Raw genomic sequence first — 17,837 nt, 5'->3', positions numbered from 1 at the left:
ATTTTGTCATATTTTCGAAACAAAATAAAATTTAGCTCGAATCAGAGTTGAGGTTTCTGAGTTTTTTGTACCAAGTCAATTTTTTGACCAGTTTTAAGCCTAAAATTGAATAAAAAGTCATTCTGAAGATGAATTCATATTCAATTTTCTAAAATGATTTCATTTTGCCTAAAATTTAAAAATACCATATAAATATTCATTCTAAAGTTGATTGGGTCGAAACAAAAAAATCAGAGTTTGGAGGTTCAAACTCTGATTTTTTTTGCAAGTCATTTTTTGACCAGTTTTAAGCCTAAAATTGAATAAATATTCATTCTTAAGATGATTTCTGATCAAACTCTGATTTTTTTTGCAAGTCATTTTTTGACCAGTTTTAAGCCTAAAATTGAATAAATATTCATTCTAAAGATGATTTCTGTTCATATTGGGTCAATATTTGACGTAACAAAAAAATCAGAGTTTGGAGGTTCAAACTCTGATTTTTTTTGCAAGTCATTTTTTGATCAGTTTTAAGCCTAAAATTGAATAAATATCAAACTCTGATTTTTTTTGCAAGTCATTTTTTGACCAGTTTTAAGCCTAAAATTGACTAAATATTCATTCTAAAGATGTTTTCTGATCAAATTAAGTCAATATTTGATGAAACAAAAAAATCAGAGTTTGGAGGTTCAAACTCTGATTTTTTTTGCAAGTCATTTTTTGACCAGTTTTAAGCCTAAAATTGACTAAATATTCATTCTAAAGTTGATTTCTGTTCATTTTGGGTCAATATTTGACGAAACAAAAAAATCAGAGTTTGGAGGTTCAAACTCTAAATTTAAAATTCATTCTGATTTTTTTTGCAAACTCTGAAGTCATTTTTTGACCAGTTTTAAGCCTAAAATTGACTAAATATTCATTCTAAAGTTGATTTCTGTTCATTTTGGGTCAATATTTGACGAAACAAAAAAATCAGAGTTTGGAGGTTCAAACTCTGATTTTTTTTGCAAGTCATTTTTTGACCAGTTTTAAGCCTAAAATTGAATAAATATTCATTCTAAAGTTGATTTCTGTTCATTTTGGGTCAATATTTGACGAAACAAAAAAAATCAGAGTTTGGAGGTTCAAACTCTGATTTTTTTTGCAAGTCATTTTTTGACCAGTTTTAAGCCTAAAATTGAATAAATATTCATTCTAAAGTTGATTTCTGTTCATTTTGGGTCAATATTTGACGAAACAAAAAAATCAGAGTTTGGAGGTTCAAACTCTGATTTTTTTTGCAAGTCATTTTTTGACCAGTTTTAAGCCTAAAATTGAATAAATATCCATTCTATTTTTTGAAGTTGATTTTTGTTCATATTGGGTCGATATTTGACGAAACAAAAAAATCAGAGTTTGGAGGTTCAAACTCTGATTTTTTTTGCAAGTCATTTTTTGACCAGTTTTAAGCCTAAAATTGAATAAATATTCATTCTAAAGTTGATTTCTGTTCATTTTGGGTCAATATTTGACGAAACAAAAAAATCAGAGTTTGGAGGTTCAAACTCTGATTTTTTTTGCAAGTCATTTTTTGACCAGTTTTAAGCCTAAAATTGAATAAATATTCATTCTAAAGTTGATTTCTGTTCATTTTGGGTCAATATTTGACGAAACAAAAAAATCAGAGTTTGGAGGTTCAAACTCTGATTTTTTTTGCAAGTCATTTTTTGACCAGTTTTAAGCCTAAAATTGAATAAATATTCATTCTAAAGTTGATTTCTGTTCATTTTGGGTCAATATTTGACGAAACAAAAAAATCAGAGTTTGGAGGTTCAAACTCTGATTTTTTTTGCAAGTCATTTTTTGACCAGTTTTAAGCCTAAAATTGAATAAATATTCATTCTAAAGTTGATTTCTGTTCATTTTGGGTCAATATTTGACGAAACAAAAAAATCAGAGTTTGGAGGTTCAAACTCTGATTTTTTTTGCAAGTCATTTTTTGACCAGTTTTAAGCCTAAAATTGAATAAATATTCATTCTAAAGTTGATTTCTGTTCATATTGGGTCAATATTTGACGAAACAAAAAAATCAGAGTTTGGAGGTTCAAACTCTGATTTTTTTTGCAAGTCATTTTTTGACCAGTTTTAAGCCTAAAATTGAATAAATATTCATTCTAAAATTGATTTCTGATCAAATTAAGTCGATATTTGACGAAACAAAAAAAAATTGTATCGTCCTTATCATTTTCATTCGTCTCAAACAAACACGCCACATCGGCAACAGCGGCAAAAATTGAATTCTTCGGCAACGAAACTTGAATATCTGGCAGCCTGACTCATCCCGCAAATTCATAGAAACTGAATCGGAATTTTAACCACTTTCATTTCAATTTTGGCCTTTAAATACGAAGGAACCGGAGCAAAAAATTACCATTAGCAAATCCTCAGGTGGTCGTTTGCTCGAAAATCTTAAAATTATTGTTGTACATTTGGAGAAAACCTCAAAAAATCGCGAAAATAAAACAGGCGGAATCATAACGCATTTTTACTCACACACACATACGCGCCGCACGACAAACAAATACACAAAATGGTGAAACGAAAGTCATCAAAAACGGGAACAACGCGCGTTTCCGGCGGATCTGATGCCTCGAAGGAGTCCAAGGAGGAAGGCCCGCGTCCCACAAAGCTCGCACGCACTGCCAGCAAAAGAACGCCCCGTAAGTCATTTTGGCGGTTGGTTGCTACTTAACCTCTCACTCGTTGTTTAATCGATTCCAATGTTTACGTTTTTCGAATTTTTTCTTCCAGCGGTGGCACTGCCGATCCCCACGAGACCCACTGTCGCCGGAAATTTGCTCGTTTGCGGGCAGGGCGATGTCGGGCAGCTCGGTTTGGGCGAAGATGTCATGGAAAAATCGCGTCCCGCTTTGTTGCCCGACGTGAAAAATGTCGTCGATGTCGCAGCTGGTGGCATGCACAGCATCGTTTTGACGAAAGAGGGTGAACTTTATTCGTTCGGATGCAATGACGAAGGTGCTCTTGGGCGTGATACCTCCGAGGAGGGCTCCGAATTCAACTGCACGAAGCTAAAATTGCCGGGAAAAGTCGTCAAAGTCTCCGCCGGCGACTCGCATACCGCTTGCTTGTTGGAAGATGGACGCGTTTTCGCATGGGGCTCGTTCAGAGACTCGCACGGCAACATGGGCTTGACCCTGGAAGGCAACAAAAAGGAACCCGTTCATATTGTGCCCGACATGACATGCGTCGATATCGCTTCCGGTGCCGATCATTTGGTGATTTTGACACAAGCCGGCAAAATTTTCACCGTTGGATGCGCCGAACAAGGTCAACTCGGGCGTTTGGGTATTCGAGCGGCGAGCGGAGAGTCACGTAGGGGCAAAACCCACTTACTTAGTCCGGAATTAGTGCAGATCAAGTTTGGTCGTGTTGTTGCCGACGCTATTTGGGCTTCAACGTATTGCACGTTCCTCCGCGAAAAGGATACCAATAAAATTTACGCCTTCGGACTGAATAATTACAACCAACTGGGACTGAAAAAGACCTCGGAGCCGAGTTTTACGCCAAAAGTCAACAGTTTTAATGATGTTCATAAAATTGCGGGCGGCTCGCATCACACACTCGTCCTCAAAAATGACGGAAAAGTCTATGCCATCGGGCGAAAGGAGTACGGAAGACTCGGATTGGGCAAAGTTGAGGCCGATGTCGAAGAATTGACGGTCATTCCAAAGTTGGCAGACAAAAAAGTCACGCATATCACGTGCGGCGATTGTACTTCGTTCGCGTTAACGGACGCCGGAGAGGTTTTCGCATGGGGAATCGGCACAAATTCCCAACTTGGCACCGGAAACGATGAAGATGTGTGGGAACCGGTTTTGTTGACGGGCGCCCAAGTCAAGGACAAGAGAGTTATAACCGTGGCGGGTGGCGCACAACACACGCTTTTCACGGTCGAAGACAAAAAAACGCCCGAAACGAATGGCAAAAAATAATTTTTAATACTTACAAAATTTCTGTAGGTAAATGTTGTACATGATGAACTTCTGTAGAGTAATAAAATCAATATTTACGTTTTTTTTTTGATTTAATACATAAAATCTTTTTTATTATACAGCTACTTTATTCTAATAATAATAGTTTATAAAGCTCACTTTTTATTAATTTTTTTCACTTATTTTAATATTTCCACTTTTTTTGTTTGTTTTTTAATATTTTTTTGATTGTTGATTTGAAATAAATACTTAAATTATTTTGAAATAGTTGCCGGGCGTTCGTTTTTTTTTATTTAAAAATTTTTTTTTCAGAATTCTTAATTTTTTAATGGCTAGTTTTTTTTCTTTCTACATTTTTTTTTGTCCTAAACAATCGTTAATAAATGGCTAGTACAATTGTGTGTTTTCTAAAATCTAAAATTTTTAAGAATATCATTGAAGAGATTCCTAGAGAGCGTTTCTTGGACAGGCAGTTTTTCATTTTTGAAGGCATCAATTTTTGGCATTGCCAGCAATGACGTTAGCGACTAAAATACTTTTTCTTTTCCAATGTTGCGGGAATAAATTTTCCTTTTCAAATTTTTTGTTTTATTTTTGGCATATTTTTGAATTTGTGCGAGCGGTTCAATTTTTTTTTTATTAAAAAAAAAAATAAAAATAAAAGAATTTTTAATAAAAAATTATAAAATTTATAATTTTAATTTTTATTAATTAGAAAATATTTCAAACAATTTAGAAATTTTTAAAATTCAAATTAATTTATTTCTATAATTATTTTTTTTTAATTTAAATTAATTAATTTTATTATATTTTTCATTTTTTTTAAGAAAATAATTTTAATAATTTTAAGAAAATAAATAAAAAAAATATTTTTGTCAATTTTAAAAGAAATTTTTAATAAAAAGAATTAAAAAATAATATTTTATAAATATAAATTCACATTTTGATTAAAAAAAATAAAATACAAATTTAAAAAAAATCATAATTAAATAAAAAGTTAATTTTTTTAATAAAATAAAATAAATAAATTTTAAATAATTTTGATAGAAAAAAAATAATTAATAAAAAAAATTTTAAAATTAAAAAAAATTTATTAATAAATTTTTAAAAATAATTTCAGTCGATTTTTATTGCAATTAAATTTTTAATTAAATGCAAACATAATTTTTTTAAATGTAATTTTTTTTATTTAAAAAATTAAATAAAATATTAACGTCATAGTTATTTAGATATTTTTATTTGAAAAAATTGATTGAAAAAAAATCATTAATTAATTTTTTAATTATGAAAAAATTAATTAAAAATAAAAAAAAAATAATTAAATAATTTCAGTACAGCCAATTTTTTTTTTTAATTTAATTTTTTTATTTAAAAAAATAATTTAACTGCTCGCACAGCTCAGCCAATCGTTCTTTTTCATCGTAAAAGTTTCTGTACAAGTTTTGAGTATATTTTCTGACCTTATCAGCTAAGTGTAGACATTTATTACGGGAGTCAAATAAATAATTTTTTTCATTAAATTTAATAATGGAGGCTCTTAATTTCTAAAACTTTCGCGAATTTATCTTTAAAATACTTCTTGCAGTTTTCTTAAAAAGCTACCATTAATCGATTAAATATTTCTTCTTTTTTTATTCTGAGATTAGTTGTACAATTAGCAATTATTTACGTTTAATAAGAAAAATTACATCCTGCTCTCGAAAACAGAACAGGGAACTTTATTATTAAGTTTTATTTTTTTTTTGTTTTTTTTTTCCTACAAAATATTAATACAAAGGAGTTTAAAAACAAAAAAAATACAGTATTTATAATTCATTGACTTGAATTGACTTTTTTCTGTCCAAAAATATTAATCGGTGACGTCGTTGGTACAAAAAATAGTTTTGGAGACAGGAGATCGACTCTTGTTTGATTTTTTTTCTTTACACTGAGTGATGCTGCTAAATATTCCTAATTCCTAATGTGGATTTGCGGTGATTTTTCGTCTATGTAACAACTTCCAAGTATAATCCTGTCGTCCTCGAAGGTGCACAACTGCCGCAATTTCCGCCGCATCGCGCACGGACTGTTTGATAGCCCGTTTGGTTCTGAAAAAATATTTTTAAAATAAATTTTCTTAAATTTAAAAAAAATTCTTACTCTGATGACGTATTGAATCGAGGAATGATGTCCCGTGACTTCCCACGTGGTCTTCGGTCGTATCCTAAATTTCGTTCCTGTCAAATTTATTGAAAAGTCTCCTTGTGGGCAGTCCTCTGTGGTGCCATAGCAATCTCCCGCCGTTCCAAAATTCTGATTTTTGCCGTAACTCGTGGCGTACGTGAAATCATCTTCGATTACTTTGAGTGTGTGAATGTCGATGCGGATGCGCTCGAAACGGGTAGTGCCGAAAATGCCAACCATGCGAGCATCGTCGACTTCATTGTAGCGATCGCCGCATCGACTACTGTCGCGGGCACGTTTACTGTAGTAGATTGAGTAATTTTCCTTTGATCCTAAAAATTAAAAAAAAATTATTTAAAAAAAATAAATTATCTAAATTTTTTTAATATAATAAAAATAGATTAAATTAAATTAAATTAATTAATTATTAATTTTATAAAAAAAATAATTTAATTAATTTATTTTATTAAATTATTTAAATATTTTATTTTTTTGATTTTCAATATTTTTTAAAAATTTTTATTTCTTATTTTTTATATATTTTTTTTATAAAATTAAATTTAATTTACAAATAAAATAGATATTCAATTATATTTAATTTAAACAAAATATTAACTAAAATAATTTAAATTGATTTTTTTTTCAAATAAAAATATTTAATTAAAATTTATAGGAATTAAGTTATATAAAAATTGTAAAAAAAGTCAAATTAATTAAATTATTTTGAAAAAAAAAATTTTTTATTACCAAATTTATATTTTGATTTTATTTTCACTTTATTTTTAAAGCAAAAATAAATATTTATTATTGCAATTATAATATTTATAAAAAAAAAATCATTTAATTTTTATTTAAAAAAAATAAAATTTATAAAATTTTTTTTTAAATTAAATATTTGAAAATTTTAAATAATTTTTTTTTTAAATTTTATATAATTTTTAATTTAGTTCTTAAAAAAAATTAATTATTTAATTTTTTTTTTTTCATTATATTTTTAAATATTTTTAATTTTTATCAAATATTTTCAAATAAAAAAAAAATCCTCAAAAATATAAAAAAAATTTAACTTACCTGCTCGTAAAGTAAGATACTCCCGTGGCTCAACCGAAGACATATTCGAGCAATAAATACTGACTTGCCGTCCTCTGACGTTCAACAATTGCTCGCCATCTTCCCGGATGCCACGTTTCATTTGCATCAGCTTGCAGGAGCAATTTGGCGGTGGGTTACAACGATTTTTCGTGATCGGCTGTTCTTCCTCGGGGCAATTATTCGACGGAGTATTCGTGAGAGAGTCCATGCACATGACACGACGCTTTGTGTAACCATTGCAAGTGCACTAAAAAAATTAAATTTTTATTATTTTTCGAATTTTTCAAAGAATTTTTTTTTAGAAATGCCAAAAAAATTTTGTTAATTTTTTTTCATGAAATTTTTGTGATTTTAGTAAAAAATAAAAAGCAAAGCGACAGAAAAAAAAGTGTGGCAATGCGAGGAACTTACATTTCTCCATTTGGTCGTGCGCCACCAGCAGTGACTCCTGCTCTCGCATTTGCGCGAATTCATGGGTTTCATCTTGGGATCACATTCTGGTGCCGTTACTGTACCATTCGTACAATAGACCGAACGTTTTGTGTAGCCACTGCCGCAGCCAGCACTACACTTTGCCCAATGCCCCACCTTCCAGCGGAACTTGCAATTGCTCTTATTGCGGCACGGGCGCTCCATAATTTGCGGCTTCGGTTTTTGCATGTGCCGGCAGTAGCTGGAGTCGATTGTGACGGCAGTGCGTCGCGGAAAGGGATTCGATTCGCTCCGTTTGAATATTTTCATGCAAACTATCTCGCGCTTACGAACACCATCGCCACATGTACTTGAACACTATTCGAGAAGAATTTTGCGAAAGAATTTTTTGTTTTAGAACGAGAACTTTTTTTACGAGATAGAAAAGGAGAAGAGACGAAAAAAATTGATTTTTTGTGAAAACTTACACCGGTCCACGTGCTTCGCCATTTGATGTGACAACAATTCTCCTCACTTGGGGGCTTCAAGTGCAAAGGACATCCATCCACGTATCTACCGCGATGATCTTCACACACAACGGTTCGTTCCTTTTTGCATCGATCGTTGCACTACAAAAGATTTTTTTTTCAATTAATTCAAATCAAGCCAAAATTTAAAATTTTTCGTCAAATCTTAATAAAATTCTCAAGAACTCACCTCGGACCATCTTCCATAAGTCCAAATGGGGCACCTCCAATTATTGCAAGTCGCAACACTGACCGGCTTCAAATCTTGATCACATTTGCTGTCATCCACGTATTCAGTCTTCAAGGAGCTTCGAAGTTGGCATTTGACGATACGAGCTTTTTGTCCGCCTTCGCAAGCCACACTGCAGTCTCCCCATGATCCGGTTCGCCATTCATATCGAATGTCGTCGATTTCGTTGGACATCGTTGGATGATACGTATTTGGGTTTTTTCGTGGTTGTAATACTGTGTAAGTAAAGTGACGCGGAGTGGTTACTTGGAGATCTTCGTACATTTCGACCTAAAATAAAAATTGAATTTTAGTGAAAAAAGTTAAGAAAAATTTATTTTTGGCTTGAAAATTCGTGATTAGCAAAAAAAATTTAATATAAAAAATTAGCAAAAAAAGAAAAATAAAAAACAAGAAAAAATTCATTAAATGACAAATTATTTAGGTACCTGATATTAATAAAATTAATTTTTTAATCAATAAAAAAAAAAAATTAATTAAAGTTAATAAAAAAATTAATTAAAATTAATAAAAAAAATAATTAAAAAAATTTAAAATTATTTGGTTAAAATACTTTTAATAAATTTGGATTGAAAAATAAAAAAAATATATTTTAAAAAAATTGAACTAATAAAAAAAAATCCACCAAAGATTTCATAATGAAAATTGAAAATAAATATAAGAAAAAACTATACAATTTAGTGTAAAAATTTTAACTATTTATATTTCAGATTTTTTCAAAAGGAAATATTACAAGGAAAAAAAATGTGCTGCTTCAAATTTGTTTTAAAGTTTTTCACCAAAAGTATTTTTTTAAAAATTAATTATTTAATAAAAATATTGGTTTTTAATCATTTAAAAAATATTTTTCATCTAACTTACGTATAATATTTTTTTTATTTTAATTTTTTTTTAAATTTTTAAAAAATCTATTTTTTTAACTTTTTTTTTATTTTTATTTAAATTTAAATTTTATTTAAATTTAAAAAGTAAAAAAATAATTTCTATTGAAAATTTAAAAAAAATTAATTTATTTAAATTTTTTGAAATAAAAAACTAAAAATTTTTTTTAAAATACCTCAAAAAATTTAATTATTTCACTTTATGTCGCATGTGGATTTTAATGAAGGGAGCAGAAAAAATTAAAAAAAATTATTATTTTTTACTAATTTTTTGACGTTTTTTTTTTGATGGAAGACATTTAAATTAATTTTTTTTTTTTTATTTTTAGTTTTTAATTTCAAAAATTAATTTTTTTAAAAATTTAAAAAGTAAAAAAATAATTTCTATTTAAAATTTAAAAAAAATTAATTTAAATTATTAAAATTTTTATGAAATAAAATTTTTTTAACTAAAAATTTTCTCAATTTATAAATTTTTAATCGAAATTCTTATTTTTTTTTTCGTTGAACTTGAAATAATTAAATTTGAGTGTGAAATTAAATCTTGCAAAAATAAATCATGATATTTTAAATAAAAAAAAAAAAATAATTTTTTGATCTCTTCGTTGAAGTTTTCCTTAAAAATCAATTAAAAACGTGAATTTTTTATAACTCAAAACACTTTTTGCTATCAAATTTATTTCTTTTGCATTAAAAAATTATAAAAAAATGATTTTCTTACCTTATTTTCGCATGGAGGCATAACACAATCCACAATACTAACAACTGGTCTCGGATATTCGCTACAAAGTTTCGAATCGACCGTCTTATTGTTCATCTGGCATTGAATTCTGATGACTCTCTTTCCTTCGCCACATGTTACCGAACACTAAAACAAAAAAAAATCAAAATAAGAAAATTTTACAAATTTTTCTTTGAAAACTTACTTGTCCCGCATCAGCATGCACCCATTTGGCACAAGCGCCGGCATTGCAACTCCTCACCGTTTCTTGCTTCGCCAGTCCTTGACAATATTTGTCCTCGATGATTTTCCCGCCGGCATATTCCAAGCAAGAAGTTTCTCGTTGTTGCGTTCCTTCGCCGCACGTCACCGAGCAAGGTCCCCATTCGCCGTAACCCCACGTGACGTCCTTGCAATCGCCCTGACACTTTTCCCGAATTGGTGGTTTTGTGTCCTGACGACAGTACGAATGATCGACTTTCGAATAAAGGTTCGTGTTGATGTCTTTTCGCACGCAAGTCGCTTGAACTTGACGCCATCCCTCGCCACAGGCCTCGGAACACTCGGATTTGTTCGTGTCCCACTCCAGAACGCAATCTTTGTTGCAATATTTGTACTCGGTCGACGGTTTGGCGGTTCGCGTGCAATATTTTGCCGCCAAATGATTCGGCACCATCATGGCGGAATTGAAATCGTAGCAGTTGGCGGTGCGATTTTGACGTCCGTTGCAAAGTTGATCGCATTGACTCCAATTTGACATTTTCCAGGTGTAATGAGGGATTTGTTGTTGCGGCGGTTGCTGAGGCTGCGGATGCGAATTTTGTTGGTTTTCGTTGCGTTGTTGCTGCGATTGGGATTGTTCCATGCTGCGATGGCGGGAAAAGTCGCGATCCGAGATGGAATAGGAATACGTGAGGATGTGAGGATGATGGTTGTCGCACTTTCGATAACTCGTTTGGAGATTCAGGATCCCGAGAACGAGGGGAAGTTGCAATTTGCGGAAGGAAGTTGAACGGATTTCTTCGTAGGAGGAACTTAAGCCGCTGTAATCGAAGGTGACGCCGGCATATGTGAATTTTTTACGATGTTGTTGCAGAGAAGAAGGACCGTTGATTGCATTGATGAATTGTTTGCCTTTGTTGTCGCTGAGTGCTGTAAAAAATTAAAAAAAATATATTCGTTAAAATTGATTTTTTTCAGCTTTTCAAATTTTAACCTAAAATTACTTAAACTATTTTGCTGATTGAGCAAATTATTTAAAAAAAAAATATTATTTATTATTTAAAGCTCAAAAAATATTTTTTTAATTTTTATTATTTAAATCAATAAAATTATTTTAAATATTTTTTCAATTCAAAAATTTTATTAATTATTATTTAATAAATTAATTTTTTAATTAAATGTCAAATATTTAAAAAAAAGTTCTAATGAATGATTTTTTTTAATTAATGAAATTGTAATTATTTTTTATCGATTTTAATAATAATTTAAATTCAAATATTTTAGAAAGTAATTTTTTTTTTTTAATTGGAAATTTTTAAAGACAAAAAAAAAAAAATATTTTTTGGATCATTTTTTTTTTTTAAAAGTTTTTAAAAAAAATTATATTTAGAGGATTAAAAAAAAATTTATTATTTATTTAATTTTCAAATTAAAAAAACTATTAATTTAAAAAAAAATAAATTTTTTTAATTTTTTATAAAAAAAATATTTTTACATAAATTCTAAAAAGTTAAAAATTGAGGAAAAATTACTAATTTTTTTTTTTAATTAGGCCATTAATAAATTTTTATGTAATTGAGAAAATTATGAAGGGGGGGGGGAGAGAAAAAAAAAAAAAAAAAAAAAAACTACGTTTTTTTTAATCGTTAAAAATATTAAAAAATTTTTACTTTTATTTTTTTAATTTTTTAATAAAATTTCAAAAATTTAAAGAAAAAATAAAAAAATTTTACATAAATTTTTTCATCAAAAAGATAAATTTTTAAAAATTAAGTTGATAGGAAAAATTTTAATTTTTTTCTTAAAATGCTAAAAAATCAATTTAATGAAAAAACTTTTTCTTACAAAATTTCTTAAGTTTTGCCCTGATTTTTTACCAAAATATACATAAAGTAAAATAATTTTTGTACAAAACTAAACATTTTTTATTGGAAATATTTAAAAATCAGAAAATTTTCGATTTTTTTTAAATAATTTTTATGGAAATCTTAATTAAGAACTTCTTTCAACATGTTTAAGTAATTTTCTATATAGATTATGAGTTTTTTTTAAATACTTCATCATAAAAAAAATATAAATTTATTTATTATTCTATTCAATTAATTTTTTTTATTTTGTTAAAAAAATTTAGATCTTTTTAAGAACAAAAAGTTTAAAAAATTATTATTTTGTACCGAAATTACTATTTGAAAGCTTGTTCAAAAAAATTTTTTTTTTCAATTTTTTGAGGATTTTATTGTTTTTTTGCAGTAAAGAAAAAAATTAAAATAAAAATTATTATTTTTTTTAAATTTAAAATTAATGAATTTGGTAATTTTTTAAAAAAATTATAGCAAAATTATTTGATTTGACTTGAATTTATTTTTTAATTTGAGTGTAAATTATTTTTGATTAATTTTAAGATTTGATGAAAGATTTAAAAAAAAATCACAAATTTGATAAAATGTATATTTTTGGACAAACTTAAAGTAATTTTGTGCCATTTTAATTAAATTTGTGACCTTTTTATAATTTTTTCTAAAATTTTGGTAAAATGTTTTGAAAATTTTGACAGCTGTCACTCTTTATACTGTTTTAACTTCAAAAATGTCTAAAGTTGCAAAACAAAATATTAATAAAATTTACTTACAAATGTGTAATCCATCAGCATTGCATCCTGGCTGCGTAATAACAATATTAGCGGCTCCTTGAGGAATTGTCGTAATATTGTAATAATGTCTTCCATGTTGATATTTATACAATTCATCATATCTCACACCAACCCGAACATCCTTACAAGTATCGTTATTTCCGCCACAAACTCCACACCGATCCAACGTTTTTCCCGATCCAATGACATAATCGCATCCCGTTTGCATACATTGCCCTCTAACGCACTTATCGAATCCATCATGCGTACAAGGCGTTCCATCAATAACTCTCGGCGCCAGATCGAAATAATAATGCGAATTCACAATTTGACAATAGAGCTTACACTGATCCCTGCCATCGCGATTATAATCGACAATTCCGTATTTTGGCACCCATTTGGGCTTTTTGAATTCGTCATGTCCGTGATTTCTCCCGTCAAAACTCGCACATTGCTTCTCGCGAATTCCCAGTTCGCCTGGCGGGCATTCTTCCGTGTTACACGATCGATATTGCGTTCGTGAGCCATGACAAAACTCGCCGCCATTCGAGGGTTTCGGATTATCGCATTCGCGTGTACTGAACTGAATGCCGCCGCCACACGTGAGCGAACATTCGGTCCATGCAGACCATGGACCCCATCCGCCATCGACGGGACGCGCTTGACGATCTTTCGCAATGCATTCGCCGCGTTGACACCATTTGCCTTCGCCGCATTCCGTGCCATCGGCCCAGGGCATGTGATGTGTCGCACAACCAGCTTCTGTCTCCGAAAGATCGCCATGCGTACACCAGAGCTTCTTGCAAATGTCGTTCTTCATGTAGCTACAAATTTTAGAACCAGCTCCGAGGGAAAGTTCGCATTGTTGGTTGTCCGTGAACTTTTCGCCAGCTAAAAAGTTGTTCTCAGGTGTCAGTAAGTTATTGTGATCAGGCTTATTTTCCAAACAAAGAGCGTTATTTTGCCTAAAAACCCAAGAGAAAAGAAAAAAAAATTTTTTTGAGGACAATGATCCCAAAAATCAATTAAAATGTCTCCTTCTGACCAAACTTATTGAATAATCATCAATTTGCATTTACAAAAAAATATTGATTAATATTACGTGGCAGTTCACTGGCGCTTGTCATTTATCTAAATGATTGTTTCATTAATTTCCGTAAAGAAACAAAAAAATACCATCCGCCTCCACTTGTTGCAGTTGAACGAATTTATTATTATTTAATTTATGAATGTGGAAAGGCGAAGAGATAAGTTGCACTTAATATGTCTCGGGTATTTGTTTGGCGTCATCTTAAGTGCCGTGTAAAGAGAGTTGACAAACATTTAGTTTTGTGTAATTCTAGAATAAATAAAAGTTTATCAAGTAAGTTGCATGTTAAATTCACAGAAAACTCATGTACTTGATGATAATTTATGTGGCAAGACAGAACAAGAAAGAGATAAAGAAAGTTACAATGTATCGCTTTTATTATTGCGATAGTGAATATGCAATTTAGATGCATATTAGAAATGTAATTGGATTTTATGCGATTTTTAATTTTATTTTAATGGAAGTTGAAGGTTCGGAGATATGTAGATTTTTCCTTAGAAGAAATTCTTTTAATGTTACTTTAATGTTATTCTGAAGATTGTCTTGAAGTTTTTATAAGAATCCTCTGATAGTCTCATCAATAATTCTACAGAGTTAAAATTGGAATGGGCTCTTTATTTTAATATGAAGCACGGAAGTTTTTTTTTAGTTATTAGGTTTTATTTTTTGACCTGTGGAAAAAACCAAAATGGGGGATGATATGGATGCCACACTGGATCCAAGATGGCCTGATTTCAGATTTTCTCTAAATCTCACTAATTTCTTTTCCAAAAGTGGCTAAAACAGCTCAAATAATTACCAGAAGCATAAATAAGCACAATCCAATCAAAAAATCTGAAAATTTTGTCAAACATCGAGATGACATGAGGAGCAAAATAAAGCTTCTTCAAAATTTTCAAAAATTCATAAAAAAATAATTTGACCAGCTACAGCCAAAAGAAAAAATACGTATCGAATATTTTTTAGTCCTCTATCAACTCCAATAGGTTTCAGAATTGTTAAGAATTTTTTGAAATTATTTGTTGGACCGTGTTATTCTTTCAGAGTGAAGTTTTTCTTAATTTTTGTGACGTTTAGCGTAAAAATCTAAATCAAATTGTTCATAGAGTAATTTTTTAAAAAAATCATCAGGTAATATTGTTCAACCTGTTTGCGTCGCGGTACGAACTGAACTGATCTCAAAGTATGCAATGTTGAGTAATGTTTCATTTCATTTTATTTATTTCGATAATTCAAGTCGCATCAGTCTTATACCTTTTATAAAAACCGGCATATAAACCCATCTTTTTGTCATTCATCTTAATTGATTTTTCTTAATTTTTAAAGGAACATATATCTTAAAACTACTAGCAGACATTTCATTTGTGTACAAGCAACTAAAACGGTTAAAGGACAAAGCTTTGAAGCTTTTTATAGATGTCTATTAAAAATCTCTGATCTAGCCAACTCATTTTCGCAATGTCTTAGCTCAAAGAAGCGCTCGTGTCTCAAGTTTCTTGTCGGTTGATGGCGTATCATTTTGGCTTGGAGCTCAGGACACTTAATGTTCTCACGTAACAAGTTAAAAGCAAACATTACTTCAGCAAGTGTTCTACGATCTCCCAAAGAAGGCAAGTTTATAAGGGCCAACCTTTGCCCAATTTTTTGTTTTGATGAAAGTAGCTAAAACCTCGTGGTTTACTGAGGTCTTTTTTGCCTTCTAAACATAGAATCTTCAATATTAATATTTCGAATATAATTGAAGTTCTTTCTCTGAATATGAATGCATCTGAGCATAAAAGATAGTTTAGATTTGTCTCAAATTATTCCACAAAAGAGGTATTCTGCTAATTTGATCGATGACGAAGGCTCTGAACTAATTATTGCTGTCTGAATATTCATGTCACTTCGAATTCTTCCGCATCTCGAAAATGATTAATATTTATTCATACTGCAATAAGTTTAGTTAATAAGAGGTAGACTACTTGAATTCATTTGTCTCGAGTTCATAAATCATTTTAATTGGTTTATTTTGAAGTAATTTTAATTTGTTTTGTTCTAGATTGTCCAATGCTCTTCACCTTGCATTCTTTTCTAAAATTAGACTTCGAAAAGTTATTTACTTATCATCGAAGATTTCATATTTTCTTATGTTTTATTTTTTTATTTATTCATTGCAACAACAGGTTTAAAACCCTTGGCTACATAAAAACTAATTTTCATTTGGGGCGAAAAAGCCATTGGAGAATCCGCCGGCATAAAAAACCCATCTTTTCAAAAAACAGTTATTCATAGTGTTTCGTCATCCTTCTCAGAGTAAAGGTCCTGCATCCTTTTTGGGACGGCCACCGGAAACATAAATACACAAAATTAACAAAGAGCAACATCAGGGCTTCGACAAAACATATACAAGTTCAAATTACCTCACAGTAAATTGTTGGTTCATAAAAAAATTGCCAAATCTTCTTATACAAATATTTCTTTTCCATTTTTTTCCAATCTTTCTGATTGTATCAAAAAGGTATCTGGAATTAATACTGGTTTCCTTATAATTTCAGAGATCTTCTGATCTTGTCAAGTTTCACTTTCGTTTCATTTCATTTCTTTTCACTTTTCTTACCTTGATATTTTTAAATAATGAGAAATTCAAGACAAACTCCAAATAAATAATAATTAATTTTTACCGCGGAATCCAGACAACCCCATTTCATTCGGTATCACTCTGTCGCCTCGCAATCGTCGTCGGCTTTTTCTTCCACAAACCTACTTAAAAGTAAGTTAGTTCGTATATTTTATAAATAAATCTCCAATTAACGTATCACCCATAAACATAACTGTCACTTTGATGCTGATTACCAGCATGATTGATTATCTGTTGGATGTCGCGCTATTGCTTTGTTTGTTCATCTGACGTGCAATTTAATTAATGATCTCGCTTGCTTGTACATTAATTGATTCTGTTGTCTGCATAATTTTCCAATCAATGCAACGAACGGATATTTATTGCGTGTTGCTGATAATTGCTTCGTAACATTGTATAAGACGTCAAGATCGTGACCATCGCAAGCATTATGAAAAATCTTAAATATCAAGGTTACGATGGAAATTGTCACTAAACATTAATTTTTTTAAGAAGAAAAAAAAATTGTGCGACATTTGTTTCGTCTTCCAGTAATCGCCAATTAATAACCCGTCATTTTTCATCACTTTTATTAAATTCCCTGCTGTGGCTGCTGTTCGAGACATGTGCGAATAATAATAATAATTTTAATCAAACTTTTAAACAATATTCATACATGTAATGATGATAATAGAAAATTTTTCATTTCTATTCATAGACCACTGTCAAGTCGCAGGCAGATTAAAATTGAAATAAATTATCACATTTTTATTAAAATTGACACTGAACTTTAATGACTTAATCAAGTTCTGTATAGTTTAATAATTCTTTTTTTTATATCGTCTTTATGTTATGCGACATTCAATTCATTAATGACTGGCGTATGAATTACATTACAACATCACATTACCATATCAGCGTGAATAGAGTCGTAAAAGTGTCTTCGTTTTGCGATATTATTAATGGTAATGCACGAAAGAACACTCAAGAAGCTTGTAAATATTTTTTTTTTGCTATGTAAATTGATATCGAAGAAGGAGACAATTTTGTAATTTTTCACAAAGGATTAAAAAAAAAACTTACTCGAGGTACTCGGTAACGAAGCGCCGCGAACACTTTGACCATGACCATGGATTCGTATTTTGGTCCAGCATACGTGACATGATGTGTTGCTTACTTTGTGAGTCGCGTCGGTCTTCGCCTGTTTCGCGTTGGCATCGCGGGTCATCGTCGTGCGGCATGTTGAGACTGAAATCAAAGAAAATTTTAAAAAAATATTTT

General features: G+C 30.1%; 2 protein-coding genes across 2 annotated transcripts in view; one reads left to right on the top strand and one right to left on the bottom strand.

Moving 5' to 3' along the window:
• Window positions 1–2,294: 2,294 nt before the first annotated feature.
• On the top strand, window positions 2,295–4,238 carry LOC134837168 (regulator of chromosome condensation). The gene is made up of 2 exons (XM_063852520.1): window positions 2,295–2,678; window positions 2,770–4,238. The coding sequence occupies exons 1-2, from the start codon at window positions 2,549–2,551 to the stop codon at window positions 3,969–3,971; spliced, it is 1,332 nt and encodes a 443-aa protein (XP_063708590.1). The 5' UTR covers window positions 2,295–2,548; the 3' UTR covers window positions 3,972–4,238.
• A 1,073-nt stretch (window positions 4,239–5,311) lies between these two features.
• Window positions 5,312–17,837, bottom strand: part of LOC134830615 (A disintegrin and metalloproteinase with thrombospondin motifs 15) — a 106,599-nt gene continuing 94,073 nt past the window's right edge. The window contains exons 11-20 of the mRNA XM_063844160.1: window positions 17,640–17,804; window positions 12,868–13,832; window positions 10,222–11,168; window positions 10,017–10,163; window positions 8,355–8,684; window positions 8,126–8,266; window positions 7,638–8,015; window positions 7,206–7,473; window positions 6,111–6,466; window positions 5,312–6,058 (exon numbers count right to left, since the gene is read on the bottom strand). Of these exons, the coding sequence (XP_063700230.1) occupies window positions 5,957–6,058; window positions 6,111–6,466; window positions 7,206–7,473; window positions 7,638–8,015; window positions 8,126–8,266; window positions 8,355–8,684; window positions 10,017–10,163; window positions 10,222–11,168; window positions 12,868–13,832; window positions 17,640–17,804 (3,799 nt within the window). The 3' untranslated portion in view covers window positions 5,312–5,956. The remainder of the gene's footprint in view (window positions 6,059–6,110; window positions 6,467–7,205; window positions 7,474–7,637; window positions 8,016–8,125; window positions 8,267–8,354; window positions 8,685–10,016; window positions 10,164–10,221; window positions 11,169–12,867; window positions 13,833–17,639; window positions 17,805–17,837) is intronic.

Source organism: Culicoides brevitarsis, chromosome 1 (genome assembly GCF_036172545.1).
Source record: "Culicoides brevitarsis isolate CSIRO-B50_1 chromosome 1, AGI_CSIRO_Cbre_v1, whole genome shotgun sequence".
Classification (NCBI taxonomy): domain Eukaryota; kingdom Metazoa; phylum Arthropoda; class Insecta; order Diptera; family Ceratopogonidae; genus Culicoides; species Culicoides brevitarsis.
Note: the sequence above shows the minus strand (reverse complement) of the source record. Positions and strands in the feature narration are given on the sequence as shown.